Below are 16,490 nucleotides of genomic sequence, written 5' to 3' on the forward strand. Positions count from 1 at the left end.
ATGCGACCCTGCTGGAACCAAAATTCAGTATAAAGCAGTGCTTTCCAACTAGTAACTGACCATTCAACAGCCAAGACGGTGGCTCTCAGCTCACCAACAAACATGCAGAAGTCAACCAGCCACCACTTTCGCTCCCACCCAGTATGTACCAGCCTAGAAGCAGCACACAAAAGAAAGGGAACACAGTATACACCAATGTATAACACTTGACAGTATATGGGAAGCCAACTGTCCTGGTCTGCTGTTAAGTGACCTTCTCTGGTGACCCATCAACTTGCATTATGTGCTTCTGAGTAGTCCATTTTTTTTCATTGTTAAAGCAAGACTAACTTTAGTGTGGGCAATTAACTGCAGTTGCTTATCAGAATGAATTTATTTGCCCAGCAACTGAAGCTTAAAAAAAAAAAAAAAAAACCAAGAAACACACACCCCAAAAACACACAACGCAGCATCAGCATGGAAAAATATGCCTTGAGTGCAATACTGAGGTCTTTTTAAAGATTAAAAGTAAGCAGAAGCATAGTCAATGTAACCTGGTTAATTTAATTCTGGTTTTGTTTATAGGCAAAAAGGCCAAAAGAAAAACTAAGCTTCAGTCTCATACAGTGATGACACTTCTGTAAGCAAGTATGTCAAAACTTCTGGGTCTGGTAAACTGCTTACTGTAAAGTTCCAGTTTCCATACTGAGGGCACGGCTGGAGTTTAGTTTCTGAATGTCAAGAGCTGCTCCAAGACACCTCAGATACAGCCATTATGTTTCTCACTCACTAACATACAAGTAGTTGTTAAAAATTCAGCTGTTATATCTCACATGCAATTGGTTTCACCTGAGAACCACTCAAATCTACACTACATTACAAATGGGATTTTTTTTTTTTCCAAAACAAAATCAATAATCAACCTGTTGACCTGAACAGGCACTGTGGAAACAAGAACAGAATACGCCAGGAAGAGAATTCAGTTAAGTTTATCACTATTCCTTCTTCACTTCAAACAGCAAAGTAAAGTAGTCTATCAAAGCTATTCTCTTGGTAAATTCAAGAAATTATCATAATGCAGTCAGACATTTTTTATTATAGAACTCTGGACAGTTCTCTTTCATTCCTTGTGTCACGAGAAGCCAGGATTAACTATGTTCTAAACCACGATGAGGATTCCCTATCATACCCTTGGAAAATCCTTTTATAGCCACCAGCCATCTTTCCCTCTCCTCCGTACTTTTAACTTTGCTCTCAACCTGCACACATCAAACTCAGCAACATTAAAAAATGTTACTCTTAAAACTTTACACATCTGATGGTCTCCCCAAGAAAAGAAACAGCTTTTCTTTAGAAAGGGTTTTGATTTTCTATTGACGAATACTTGAAGAGCATACAATAATCAATCCCTTCTTGCTCCCACCAACATGTCTGCTTTGGAAGAACTAAGTCTCAATTACCCTGGGCATTATGAAAACATTAGTGGCAAAAAGTGGGGAAAAAGTACAGGCATGAGATTCCTTAGACCTGTGCCAAAAATTCATTCAACAGTTAGTTTAGCTATCATTTCTACACCACTTTCTATCAGAAAAGGAAACAGGTACAGCAAACAGGTTATGTAAACACACTGATAGCCACTGACAGTAACTGAAAATTTGGTCTCTGACTCCTCATTTGTTTTCAGATATGAAGGTTAGAAACAGTTTACACACTGCTCTAAGATGCTGCACCACCTTCTCTTCCAATGAAATTTTTTTTCGGAGGCAAAGGAACAGCTTAGTCTTTCTAAATACTCTCACTTCTCTCAGTTCCTCTTCTGCTGGAAGACAGAAGTGCCAAGTAGGGAGAAATGTGATTGTCTTTTTCTAAAAATACCTGACATCACCCAGTCTCATTCTAACAACATATGAGTATGACCAAAACAAAACCTCATGTAAACATGGTAAAAAAAAGAAAAGCATTATCTGAATCCCAAATATCTACCACAAAATAAATTAAAAAAAACAGAAAGAAAATACTTCTTCAATTCTAAGTATCACATTCCAAGTAAGCACTCGTTTTCGAAATTAACAACACTACTTATTGGGAGTGTTCCTAGACTGAAGTTTTTAAGGGGCAACCTAAAGCTGCTGTAAAAGAAAATTGGACACAGATTTTATTTACTTCCTGTACCTAACTATATAAGTGTTAAACTGACAAAATTAACCAAAACCTACACCATGGACAAAAAAATGGGAAAAAAGAAAAAAACCACAAAAACAAAACACCAAAACACCAAAACAAACAAACAAAAACCAACCAAACAAAAAAAAAAAAATAACCCACCCCCACCAAACTAAAACAAAACCCCACCACCTAAAAAATAAAAATCCCGTACCCTGAAACTGTCAGAATACTTCAGAGACAATTACATACTTCCACTTTAAAAAAATAATAAGACAAATCATCTTTCTGAACAGCATTTAGATTAATTACAACAGAAAGCAAAGCTCTTTTCTACTGTTACTGCAACACTTGGGTAAGTATTATCCACACAAGGATTATAACTAGCGTTACTTAATAAACAAAACACATACCACTCTGGCTGCTCTTTCCTGAGATTCACACTTTCTGCAAAACCATGGTCCAGTGGGTACTTGAACAATTCCATAGCAAGCTGTTTTGAACAAGACAAAATATTTCAGCAAACATAAATAGCACTGCAGTACTAATAATATGTTACTTAAAAAGCTTACTATTAGTTGATCTCACATAATTTTAATTATCAAGAAAGTCAAATTGACATCCATACATTGCACACGAAATCTTATCACAAAAGTACAATTAAGTACAACAAGCTTGCATTTTAAAAATTATGCAGAACTTGTTAAATGAAAAAACCCCACATTAGCTTGAAAAGTAACATAACCATTCAAAGCAGCAATGTTTCATATGTGACCTGTTTTGCTATTTATTTACCTGCAAAACAGGTGAGACACTTCACTATAAATGACGGATGCTCATTATAATGAGGTCTTTCTTAAGAGAAAACTAAAAGTAAATAACAAATCTGAGTTCTTCATAAGACATGTATTCATACACTTACTATCTAGTTTTCTTACTTTTATATGTAAAATAACTGGTCTTAAGCAGAAAACCCATAGTGAACTGAACAAAATTTGCTTTTTTACCCCAGAAAATTCACAGAGCTGTAAATACAAACTGAACTGAGCATCAGGGCTTAGATTAGTTGCAACCTGAGCCAGGCTACAATATAAACCCTTAGGAAAGAGATTTTCAGACATGCAGATTTATCTGCAAGACAGTCATCTATATTCTTATAGTATATAAAAGCAAGCCCAGGAGTTTGGTACAAAATTCCACAGAAAATAAAAGAGTTTAGCAATTTGGCAATACTGCTCATGTTTGAAATGCACACACCAAGCAACTTGAAGAACTATTGAGGGAATGAAAATACAAGAACACAAGTGCTATGAGTATATTCTAATATTTGTATGGACGTAGGAAGTAACAAAGAACCAAAAAGCCAAACATTTTGCTTAAAGATAATCCCAAAGTATTAAAGATATGATGTCAGACTCAATTCTCAACAATCATATGTTACTTAAATACAAAAATCAGGTTTAAGTGTGTAAGTAGAAAAAAAAATATGATTAATTTAAAGTTATGAAGAAAGCTGAGATTAAATTTGTAAGTTATAGTTATACTATACAAATATATTGATTTTGTGATAGCTTGGAGATGAAAAATAGTAATGCAACAGTAGTAGAAAAACATCTGGTTAATGCAGCTTTATTTCCATGAAGGAAAGTCAATGAAATAATTTCCTATTATATACATACACATAGACACATTAAGATCTGTTGTCAGATTTTCAAATACTTTATTCAAGTACCTGCAGGCCAAACTATTCTGATAAGCCCTTTCTACTGTACAATAAAATTCTTTAACATGAGAAAAAAAACATCTTGTTTTTGTTGCATCTATATTAGCCACAGACTGGGGGGACTCTGAATTTCTCTTTAGCTATTAAGAGGGAAGATTTTAAATGTGCAGTCATACATTTAGGTTAGCAAGTGACAATGCAGAGTAAGAAACAAATATAAAACGCAATTCAGAGACAGGGCTGGCAAGGAGATCCAAAGGCAACACAAGGTGGGCAAAGACCAAAGCTGAAGTACTTCTGTATCTGCCAGGGTAACTGAGTACACCTAGAGCCTGGAAGAGTCCACCACAGGTTTGTGCTCTGATATATCGTGATAGTGTTTACAGAGCTTCAGGGCTTCCTTTCATTTATACTTCCACTATTATGCAAAAGCTTCTTTAAACACATGAAGAGATCTTGTCCTTCACAACTTGCCAATGGCTTAACAATTGACATGAAGTTACCTCTGAACTAAAATTAATTATAATAACAAAACCAAAGCAGTTAATAAAGCTTTATGGGTAATACTAATGTTTGCAAATACAGACCATCAGCTTTGACCATGAGGACTACTACATTTACTACAGAAAGGCCACAAAAAGAGTGGACATGCCTCCTCTACCACTTCTGTTCACATGACACATCAAATCCAAAATGCAAAACATCAATGGTACAGTAAATCAAAACATGCAGTTCTTCTCTGCTTAAGATCTCTACAACAGCTTCTTGATTTAGACCAAGCAGTACTTTGCATACTTCCTGACAGATTCCAATTCAGGTTCGGATATGACTTAAAAAAAAAAAAGTTCATTTTCTTGTACCTACTGAAGTGCGTCTCTCTATACTAAGAACTTTCTATAACTGACTTTTGTTCCTGCTATTTCAGCTCCAACTGCTGCTATCATCCAATTCTTTCACTGAAAATATCAGCAAGGCTCTAGATACAAAGGAAGATGTCCAAGATAATGCAAAATGAATAGCTGTTTCAGGTATGACTTCTAGAAGTGTTCATGTTTTACTGTTCTTCACGATCCTAAGACCACAAGAGCAGTCAGCCTACTGGTTAACATTACTCAGCTCTTAAGACAACAGATAACCAATTTAAAACCAGATTAATTTCAGAAATCCTGTCAGCTCCCCTCTGTGTTCAATCCAATGTTAAAAGAAATCAGTAATTCTTTTGCGTATCTCCTTAAATTACTATTATTCCTTACTACTTGTCAACTTACAAGGGAGTATATACTTGGAACAACCAGTTACTATATTATATCATCTTCTGCACAATTTAAGACCAAGCATGAGACACACACAAGTAGCATTTTCACATGCAGTAGGCATTAAGAATAATGAACTGGATTTAGGATTTTCTGTCTCCTCCAATTTGTCCACCACCTGTAAGCAGACAAAAAGCCAGTCACAGAGTTCATATGACTGCTTCGTAATCGGTACAGAAAAACTACCACCTTATTCCTTATTTCTGCTACCATAAAGCAAAAGTTATGACTTCCCTTCTTACAATGTAAGCAGCAGAATCATCTCTTCCTCTGCCTCACACGAAGGGTCAACCCACTGACAGAAACAAAACAATCACACAGAGGGAACATGCCAGCTCCTGAACTGAGCTGGAAACCAACCAACCAGCCTCAACTAAGCCAAACAAATCCAGCATCAGCCATTCCAAACAGCACCCTCCCCCTGCAGAACCACAACAGGAAGTCTCTTCATCTACCAGGAAACATCAGCCAAATGACATTCAAGGAAAGGCAAGCAGAGATAGAAATCACATGACAGCTAAGTCTTTCCTACGTCCCTCTGTCTTCCAAGCCTAAACCCTTCTTGTCTCCTGGCAGCCCCTCAAATAACTTTCAAACTTGGGAAAGGAAGGGACAACAGGGATCAAGTACAGGAAGGAAGAAATACAGCAATAACTACCAGAACAGAGTATAGTAACAAGTTCTGCAAATACCGAAAGCAATTTTAGATAGTCTTTGGTACGTTGCACCTGAGGTTGTTAACAGGGTGCAAAAGCAGACTGGGAAGCACAGACACAGAAAACATACAGGAGAAGAGGAAAGGGGAAACAATTGGAAAGGTGAGTTCTTCCTTTCTCACAGCCATGACGTAGGAGAACATAATATAGTAAGTCTCATGTGAGGGAAAAGACAGACAGACTGGTAGGGCAGAAGATGACAGAGCAAGTCAAACCAGAAAGCACGCGGCCTCAGAAACAGGGAAACAGGCTTCATGGGTAAAAACAAGGAGCTGGGAGGGGGAGGGAAAGAAGGCGAGAAAAACGGGGGGGGGGAAGGAAGCAGGCCCTAGGGAAGAAGACAGGGAGCACCAAGAAGGAAGTGGCGAGACTGGAGGCCGGAGCGGGTGCGCTGCCCTCGCCTGCCCGCTCACCTTGATGCACTGCGACATTGCAGCCGTGCCCGTCGCAGTAGACGAGCGGGTTCTCGGCCCAGCCCCGCTCGTCGGAGCACACGCAGCAGCCGCCGATCATCTCCTTCATGCTACTGGAGAACTCGCCCTCCAGTGACACCGGCAGCAGCAGCGGCTCGCTGGAGACCATCTAAGGGTTAAAAACACCGTCGTCAACACCGCGCACGCCACACGCGCCTCGCCCTCCGCCTGCCCCCTCCCCCGGCGGGGTCTCCCCTCAGTCACACAGCCGCAGACGCCGCCACCGCCGCCGCGGCAGCGCTTCGGGACCCATGACCGCCGGCTGAGCGCCTCGTCTCGCCCCCGCCCGACCAACCGGCCAGGCTGTGTCGGTCGGGCCGCGGCGGCGGCTCCTGAGGCGGACGCGGCTCCGCGGGCGGGCACGGCGGCGGCGCCGGCGCGCAGGCGCACTGCGCGCGCGCCCGCGGGGCGGGCAGGCCTCGGCCCGGGGCCTCCTCGCGAGGGTTCGCGCGCCGCCCGCGGAACGTGAGCGCCGCCGCGGCGGCCCGAGCGCGCGCCCCCTCCTCCCCTCCACCGCCGCCCCCTCCGAGAGAGCGTGCGCGGGAGCGCGCGCGGCGCCCCTCCGGCGGCGCGTGCCCGCCCCTCGCCGCGCCCGCGCGCACCTGGCGGCCCCCGCGCGCGCACCCACCTCGGCGCGCGGCCACGGCCCGTCCCCCGCGCGGGACATGGCGGGGCCCCCCCGCGCGCCGGGGCCGCGGGACAGCCCGCGCGGCGCCGCGTCCCGCCCGGCCCTCCCCGCCCCCGCGAGCGCCGCACGCGCTGCGCGCTGCCCCCCGCCCGCCCCTCAGCCGCGGGGGCGGGGAGGCGGCGGACATGCGCCCCGCTCCCACCCGCGCTGCCACTCCGCGCGGGCCCCCTTCAGGAAGGCCGGAGGACGCGCCCCATGCCCGCCCCCTCCCCACCCCCCCTCCCAATCATTTTTACTATCTTGTTTATTTTCCCCCTGATGTGACTGCAGGACTAATGCATTCCCGCTCCCAACTTTTATTATCCTGTTTATATCCCCTCGGTGTGCCTGCAGGACTAATGCGTTCTCGCTATTACGCCACTTGCCTGCCCTCACCGCAACTTTTACTATTTTGTTTATTTTTCCTACGATGGGGCTGCAAAGCTAATGCATTATTAATCCCGCTCTTTCCTCTTCCCTCAAAACTCATGGCTGCATGGTGGATGCAGCGCTGCCTGGCTATTCCTGCCACTGCAGCGAAAGTGATGCTGAACGGAAGATCTGGCAAATAGAGAAACCAGGGAGGCCGCAGACACACAAAAACAAACATCTTCAATACAACTGTTCTCTACTTTTACTCAGAGGTGGACATGTCTTTCTAGAAGTTGAGCACTTGGGGTTTCTTTTTTAGTAAAACAATTCTGTAATTCTGTTGTCTCTTTTAATTAAAAGGGGGGGGGGGCAAAAGAAAAAAAAAACTGAGGGGAGCGAGCTGAGGTGGTCAGCAGAGAGGAAAATCTCAGCCTATTCAATTCTCCATTGTAAGCAGGTACGCCTGTAGCAGAAGGAACTAATTGTGATGATTGTTAGGAGCATAGAGAAATTAAAAGCAGCCTTGCAAAATTCTGGTCACTCACTTGCCCCAGGCCTAGCATTTATTTATTTGTTTGTTTATTTATTTTATTTTGTGTTGGGCAAGGAAGATATATCACTGATTGATCTTCATTATCATGCTAAAAGGCAGAGAAGCAGGATTTGTGTGTGGGCTGTATTTTTTGCAATGATTTTGCAAGGGCAGGTTAGCTGGTATCTGTACAAATCACTACTGAATTATGTACATTCCTGGACACAGCACTATCTAGACCTACACATATGCAGATTATATTTTATACATTGTTATAGTCCTGTACGCAAGTACAGATGTTTTATTAGGTAACAAACTGCTACATGGAAGGGAGAGGTGGGATGGGCACAACTCTACCCCCTGCAGACACCCGAGCCTGCAGTTTGTGTGCAGGATATCTTAGGTCAAGCTCTTTTCTCTCCTTGAGAGTTTTAAGTGAAATTATTTCGGTAGAGGAAGAATGGTAGGCAGGCAAAAAGGAATGGAGGTAGCTTCCTACATGCAAGGCCCAACCAAACATGAGATTATTGCAGCCATTTGGGGCACATTCTAAGCATTTCTCTGTAAATATATGCTCCAAAGAGCCATAAGAGTTTAGAAATTTTTAAGATATGTGAAAAAAATGGAGGGGGAGAGAACTGGAATGTAGTATGTTTCAGTCGTGTAAAATCAAAGACTGCTCTCAAAAAAAACCCCACCCTGCACCAAATGTCCTATCAACAGTGAAGAACACAAATTTGAACATACAACTATTTGTTTTAAACATACTTAAAACACTATTTTTATTACTTTAAAAGCTCATAAAAATAGCCTGAAAATTGCAGGTGCAAGCAATTACTTTGTAAGAAAATAAAGCAATTAATATATCTTGGTGTTTAAAAAAAATGCAAATTATTTGAAGCTGATAGATAGTGTCACAGCCCTTCTTCATTCTTGTCAAGAAAATTACATCTAATTTAAAAAGCATTCTCAATGATTCTGCTAACCCTAACAAAAAAAAAAAAAAAGAAAAAGAAAAAAAAAAGAAAAAAAAAAGAAAAAAAAAGTCACGGTACAGCAGCAAATCTATCCTTTATTTCCCTGACAGGTAAATTAAAATAAATATCCTTTTAAAATGAAAATATATTAAATATATTTTGTTGGATGAATTTGTACATTTAGTAAAACTTGTAACAAACAATTGTAAATTTTTCTCAGCACTTTTTTTTTTAATTCATTGAGGTCTTCCTGCAATTTCTTCTTTGAAAAGCAACTAGTACAATCAATTCCCAAGCCGTTTTTTTTTAATGTTAGCTATTTTAAAGCTCAATCTTTAGTTTCATAAAGAAGCATCACCAAAGAAAAAACTAATTACTTTGCAACAACTTGATTAAAGCTGCACCATAGCAACAAGAGTATATTCGTGAAAAACCTACTTGTGGCTGTTGTCGAGGCCACATCACCTACTGTATAGTTTTCAAATAAAAATATTCTAATCTCACACCATGTAACACACCAGCTCAGTATTGAACAGCCTGAAATTTTGCTTTGGTTAAAATCCAGTCAAGCCTAATACATTCAATTATTTAATGAAACATTTGTTGTCTTCTTATAGATTTCTATTTAATTCTTTCTATAGAAAGAATGTACATGGACTGGAAGAAACTCCATGACTACCACTTTATGGTACTGTATAATATTTGACAGAAAAATTTAGATAACCTCTTGATAGTTCTGTAAAACAATCATTTAGAGAAAACCTTTGAAATGCAAAATAGGAAAAGAAATGCATTACCACTAAATAAATACTGCAAACACTAAGCCTATAACAGCTATGGAATCAGAACATAAAATCTTGTAGCATATATGTTCTTATGATTGTACTATTTAATAAGCATTGACATGACACAGAAGGCAAATTTTCTTTTTTTAAGAAAGGAAGGCTGTCCTTTTTATAGTGATATATAAGAGATTAAAATAATTAGAAAGGAATATGATTCAGAGAGTAAGAATGAATAATTTTATTGTTAATCTAAATGCAAGGAGAAAATCCAATTTGCTTAAAGGAACCTACAAAATCTAGGAGCTAAACAAGTTAGACTAGAACTTAGAAGAAGATCCTGTGTTTCAATTTTTCTTAGATACTTTCACAAATGGAGTGAATGTGTAAGTTAAAGAAAATTACACTCTCCAATTGCAAATTGTTTTTAAAAGTTTAAGGCATTCCTCAAGAAAACATAAGCATATATGAGTGAATAGCACTTCAGTTTCATAAACAAAAATAAAGATGGAGCCACAAATTTTTACTACAAAAATAATCAGTTGCAACAGTAAAACTAAGATTTTTGAACTCTTGGTTTAAATGTCATCTTTTTTCCTTAAAATGTGAAAAATCATATTGTAATTTTAGCGAATAAAACAAAGCATTGAACAAGAAAAAGTCTTTAATTTACAAAGCCACATGACCAGTTGTATATAATCATCAGAAGAATCTTCCAAAAATAACAGAAAAAGCATAGACTTCATATGAAAAGCATACTATATTAGAAAACATAAACTGATACTGGGACCTGGAGCTGTAGAGCAGGAAAACTCACTTCCTTCCAGAAAGCAAACTTCTCACAGTATTTTTTACTCCATTTTCAGATTGGGTCTTTGTTGAGAAAGCTGTGATCTTTACCTATGTGCAAAAGGATACGTGCTGCAGCTAAACAGATGCAACTGAAAACAGAAAAATTGCAGTAGCTTAGTGATATTCAATAGGTAGAATGATCTATCTCTCCATTATCCATTTAAAATACATTGATGCTTGTCTGCCTTTTGTTTATGTGGTTTTAAATCATTAACAGCATTCACTGAAATACCTTCTAACCGTGGGTATTGGCTTCATGTCTGGGAAGACAGCAGTGAAATGGTCACTTTACACAAAATAAAATGCGACTCTTACATGTTGACCCTTGCACGCAGTGCATTTTAAATAGCAGTCTGCCTTAGATCCAACAAATTTTTTCTATCCATGTTCTGTTATGAAGGATATAACATGTCTACAGAACCCACATTAATAAAGTGAATGTATCTTTACATGCTTACTCTTAAATTATATCGAGAAAGAGTAAAGTTTTCTTTTTGCTCTTCCTCTTCTTTAATATACTGCTAAAATCTGTATTTAACACCTATCCAAATGCAATGTACTGAATAATTTAGACATTTCAACATTTTACATGTAGTCACTTGGTGATCAGGAATTTGCATTGCTCTGTATATTTACATGTCATGCAAGTACAGGTAGCAGCATTGGAGGTCATGTCAGTGCATCTCCTGGACACCATGCCTCTTCATATGTTGTGCTATTTTCTTTTATGCGAACAGATTTACAAATTTTGTAGTTCTTTAGACTGCAAAAGAGGGGGAAATAATTCCGCCAACTATTGCATTCATTTTCTTGCTTTTAATTGTATTATCACTTTTGGAGACTTCGGTAAATTCCACTTAGCTAGCAGCAATGGATAAAATTGGTGGTTTTCAAGTACTTCTTCTGTTGCTAGTGCTGGCATTTAAATGTTAATTTCAGACTGAGGTTTACAGTAAACATGAAACAAGGGATTTTCTTTGAATGAACAATCTCAAACCAAAATTCTAAATAAAGGAAACCTAGCACAGGATGTTTTTAAGTGCAGTGATTATTTCCTTTTAAAGATTTAACATTCTGTAAGTGATAGAAGTTAAAGAAGTTAAATGTGACAGTTAATTTATAATACTCTACATTAAAAAAGCATTTAAATGCTAACCACATTTTTATATGAGTCAAGTCAAAGTAATGATAATTACAGTATGATACAAAAGAACCTGAAATAAACTTCTAGCAAACCATATTGAATATTAATACCGTATTAAGCCCTGAAAAGCTGGGTTAGTAAACTCTGGAATGTAGATTATATGCAACTTAAATGTAGCACAGGGCTTTTCTTCTAAGAAGAATGCTTCATTTCAAAGTTTGGATTTTTATGAGGTATGTATTAATTCAGTGGATTTATATTAAATACATGTACATAGCATCACTCCAAGACCAAGTCTCAAGTTACTTCTATGGGTATGTTTCTAGGTAGGATTTGCTAAATTAACATTCCATATAAATTAATAGCCTTCTTTTCATGTTTGTTGTGTTACGATCAGCATTGTGATACTGTGTTGTGTCATAGGTCACATTTATTTTATTTCAATTCAGGAATGGTATCTATACTACATATTAAATACAAGAAACAACATGCTGAATTTCCCATCAAATCTCTTAAGTGCAGAGCTATTTTAGATGGGTTTGTATAAACAAAACACATATATCTAATATAAGCGTGGGAAAGGAAAAGCTGGTTTGTTATATGCTAAAGCAAATTGGAGTAAATCAACCGCATCCGTGGGCTGGATAAGCAATACTACTCTGCTTTTCCCACTACCATTTGGACAAGACAATGTTACTTTTTTATTTAAAGTGTTTTCTTCTCAACAAGGGGCCACCACTTCCCAATCTCAAAAACACGCCCCAGAATATGTTAATTAATTGTATTGTGTCTGTGAAAGAAAGAGGTTGCCAAATGCAATAAAAAAAAAGGTCTTTCGATCAGTGAGCTGCATTCCCACTGCTAGTTACCATCTCATTTCAATTCCATATAGATATACATAGATACATTTCCTCCAGGTACAACTTTGACCATTAAAAGCTGTCTAAGAGCGAAAGTCTAACTTGACCACGTAGAGTGTATATGGGAAGCTTAACATTCCTGGTGAATTAAGCACACAAGCCTCGGATCATTTTTTGTCAATCTTACTATGGTACTTGAGAGTCGGGAATGTGGGTAATTTTTATAACATGGTACTTCCCAATTAAAAGTAACAACAATGCTCTTCTGTGAAAAAAAAATTAATATATAAAATATGTCAACACATTCCACACAAATACAAAATAAAGAGTCATGAAGAATGGCAACAAAAGGTCTCTTCCGATTTTTTTAAATCTTCCATTTCAATGAGATAGTTTTCAAATAGAGATATACTGTTTTAGTAAATACAAGAGTATTAAATGTCGTTTTGAATGACGCCTTCTAAATTTGTAGTAACCCTCTGAAAATTCCCAAGCAGCAATCAAGAGCAAATGCATCTCCGGAATACTCGAGTAGGACAAGTAAAAAAAGCAAAAATCATTCTTCCCTCATTTTCACAGCTAATGCCTTTAAATATTACCAGGGTGGTGTTTTCTATATGTTACTTGCATCTTCAGCTTTTGAATAATATGGATGCTTTTTACCATCCAAACTGAGTTTTTATTTGGAGGAGTCCAACAAAAGCCTGCAAGTTTTGCAAGAGTGAAAGAAAAGTCTCAAACGGTATTATCTTAAACAATGACTGCAAGCATGCAACTTCCCAAGTGTCCATGGGGGAAGAAAAGTCACTTCAGAATTATTTTCAGCTAGGTGATATCCATAAACATCAACCTTTAATTTCTTTTATTTACTGATCACAATCTATGCAAAATGTTAATTTCTTGGCATATATTTAATTCTTTTTAAAAGTCTACACATCACTTCTAATATTTTAAAATAAATTCACAAGCACTCGGAGATAACTTGCTAAAAATAATCACAATTCTCCTAGAAAGGATTTTCTTAAAATAACCAGTTCTCTAGAAACTCTTTCCTTATCACAAATACGAGTCCCTAGCCGTTTTAATTTTATCTTCCAGAAATAATGTGCAAATGCATATTTTTTCCCTTAGATGATTAAGGGCACTTGTTGGAAATTTTCTTGAACATCAAGTTAGTTAATTCTACCCCTATGTAAATACATGAGAAACTTCCGTCTGAAATGGTGTACTGAAAAAAATTTAATTCTAATTATTTTCAGGGGGAAAAATGCAACAAACACTTTTCCTATAAAACAAATCTTTTAAAATCTCAAACCAACATAAAACAATCACTTGGGGGATAAAAAAATCCATCATGGTGCTTATATGAAAAACCGGATAAGATTAATCTTCGGTTTTATAGACAGACTTAGGAATAGTTCCTTCCAAAATTCTCTTTGGCTACATTTATTAATCAAAATCCAGTGGGTCGGAGCAGTTTTTCCCAATTTCTTTAACAAGTCCTGCTCTAAAATCCACCCAGAAACAGATGTTACTTTATGTACAATTCCGCTGCGGTAGTTGGGGGGTTTTTTACCTTCCAAGTAACACGTGAGCTACAGCCTCACGGAGCTCCCTCAGTGGATGGCACTTCTAAAGGCTCCTCTCTACTCATGAACCCGATTTCCCGGCGGGTCCCCCGCGCCGCTGCCTGCGAGCACACAGCGTGCGGGGCTCGGGGCTCTCCCTCCTCCCCGCCGGCGGAAAGCGGCGCGAAAAGAGGCGGCCGGGGAACAATGGGGAGCGCCGGGAGCAGGGGGAGCCCCGGCCGTGCTTCCTCCAGCCCCGCCGCCGCTTCCTGCGGGCTCGCGCGCCGCTCCGCTCCCTAGGGCAGCCTGCCCGGAGCCCGCCCCGCTGACGGGAGACCCCCGCTCACCCTTGGAATCCCCCGTGCCCGCGCCGCGCTGCCGAGGGCACCCACGAGTTTACTCTCGCAGCCACTCGCTCGCCCCCGAGCTCTCCCGCCCCCGCATGGCGAGCGGGGCTGCCCGGCTGGCGCGGCGCCAGCCCCGCTCCTGAGCCTATCCCGGGGTCGGGCGGGCGGCCTATGGGAGCCCTGATCCCGCTGCCCCGGGCTCCTGCCCCGCATGCCGCGAGCACTGCCCGCAGGAGAGCAGCAGCACTACAGAGGCGCCGCGGCCCCGCTGCACTGCGCGCTCCCTCCCTTCAGGGGACGGTGCTGCGCACAAAGGGCGGCTCAGCATTGTTCTCCTCCCTGACCCCCAAATCCCCTCTTCCCCGCCGGGAGAGGCGAACGGGAAGGGCCGGGACGAAGGGCGAAGACGGGGAGAGGCCAACTGCCCGCAGCGCCGGCCGCTTCCCACCGTATCCCGCCTGCCATCTTCGCCTTTCCCCACGCTCGCCTTCGTGCTGCGCCTGCCGTCGAAGTCCGCCTGTCCCCTATCCCTCGTTCCCGACTCGCAATGTAATGGGTCTTCCACATATCACCTCGCCTAAAAATCCCACTGAGGGTGCAAAGGAACCTCTGCCCACATTCCAGCCACCCAAGCATCCTTCTCGAGATTGTACACGGGATCACTCGCTTCACATACCCACAGGGAGAACTGTACCAATGCAAGGTATTTGAGGATTTTGTCCTCAAATTCACAAAAGCATTCTTCTTTTTAACCTTGATGGGCCTGGTTAGGTGACCAGGAGATATTTGCGCTACAGTCCTTTGCCACCTGCAGCCCAGTGCATTCCTGTCCCCACGCTCAGAACACCATGGAGCAGACACCAAGACACCGGGATCCAGCAGAAAACTCAAAGCATGTGAGGAAGAGAGTGGGAGCTACAACATGACATTTAGGAAAAACCACGGCTCGATTTAAATAATTGCATAATATTAGGATTTAACTTATAAATGTTTACATTTGTGTGATTTGATTAATGTCACGTTTGATTTCCTTAAAGCCACTGACAAGGTACTTTAAAACACGAGATTAACGTCTACCAGCGATGAAATTCAACAGGCAAATCCTCTTCCCAGCGCCCCGGCTCCCCCAACACGCGGGCAGGCAGGGACCTCAGACCCCCCTTTCTGCCCCACCGCCCCCTGCAGCCCTCGGCCAAGGGGGCTCCCCCCACATCCCGTGGTCACTGATCCCCCTCCCCCGCAGGTGACAGGATTCTGGCCGATCCCTCCCCCGGCACCCGCCGCCCTGCGCGGGGCTCCGCCGGCGCTCTCGTTCAAACGCGGCCGAGCCCGCCTCTGCCCCGCCCCCGCCCGGCCGTTACCGCCGCCGCCACAGGGACACCCCGATCCCGCCCCGGCGCTTCCCGAGGGAGGCGCCGCCGCTCCCGGGTTTTCCCGGAATGCCGGGGGGAATGGAGCGGGGGGAGGGGAAGCAGCAGCAGGAGGCTCGAGCGCGGCACGAGCGCGGCCGGCGCGGGGGATTGTGGGTAGGAAGGTGGTCGGGGCAGCAAAGGAAGCGGCGGGCGGGGATGGGGGGGTGAAAGGTCAGCGGCCGAGAGCCCCCGCGCCAATGGCGGGCGGGCCTGGCCGGTCCCGCACGGCGAGTCGAGGTCGTGCCGCTCTCCGCGGCTGTAAACACTGAGTGTATCTGCCCGCGTGTGTCCGTGTGTCTGTCCGTGCGTGTCTGTGTGTCTCGGGCCGCCGCCGCCGCCCCCGCCCCTTGTAACGGTCCGCGCGAGGCCCCGCGCGCGCGGTGTTTGTTCGCCCCCCAGCCCCTCCCCCACCGCTCTTCCACGCGATTTATGGGATTTGCAAATAATTCCAGGGGTTTTTTTCTCCCTCCGCACCCCCTCCTACCCCGGCTCCTAACCTCCGCTTCCTCTCCCGCCGTCTCGGCGGTCACCGGGGAGCTCCGTCCTCGCCGGCAGCCCGGGGCCGGGCAGATTCCGCACACAAAGGTCCCGGCCCCGATCGCTCTCCCGC

General features: G+C 42.5%; 1 protein-coding gene and 1 long non-coding RNA gene across 8 annotated transcripts in view; both read right to left on the reverse strand.

Annotated features, from left to right (window-relative positions):
- MLLT10 (MLLT10 histone lysine methyltransferase DOT1L cofactor) overlaps positions 1 to 7,047 on the reverse strand; it is a 128,918-nt gene extending 121,871 nt beyond the window's left edge. For 3 of the 7 annotated variants that reach the window (XM_039571816.1, XM_039571799.1, XM_039571792.1), the window contains exons 1-3: positions 6,996 to 7,012; positions 6,308 to 6,476; positions 2,556 to 2,635 (exon numbers count right to left, since the gene is read on the reverse strand). In XM_039571816.1, the coding sequence (XP_039427750.1) occupies positions 2,556 to 2,635; positions 6,308 to 6,476 (249 nt within the window). In that variant the 5' untranslated portion in view covers positions 6,996 to 7,012. Of the gene's footprint in view, positions 1 to 2,555; positions 2,636 to 6,307; positions 6,477 to 6,562; positions 6,725 to 6,995 lie in introns of those variants that run through there. The other 4 variants (XR_005604661.1, XM_039571824.1, XM_039571807.1 and 1 more) reach the window with 4 other exon arrangements.
- Positions 7,048 to 9,914: 2,867 nt separating this feature from the next.
- LOC109144460 lies at positions 9,915 to 15,608 on the reverse strand. The gene is made up of 2 exons (XR_002045255.2): positions 14,130 to 15,608; positions 9,915 to 10,638 (listed from the first exon to the last, which is right to left on the reverse strand). It is a non-coding gene; the product is annotated as an uncharacterized LOC109144460 (long non-coding RNA).
- Positions 15,609 to 16,490: the final 882 nt, after the last annotated feature.

The sequence above is a fragment of the Corvus cornix genome, chromosome 2, assembly GCF_000738735.6.
Source record: "Corvus cornix cornix isolate S_Up_H32 chromosome 2, ASM73873v5, whole genome shotgun sequence".
Lineage (NCBI taxonomy): Eukaryota > Metazoa > Chordata > Aves > Passeriformes > Corvidae > Corvus > Corvus cornix.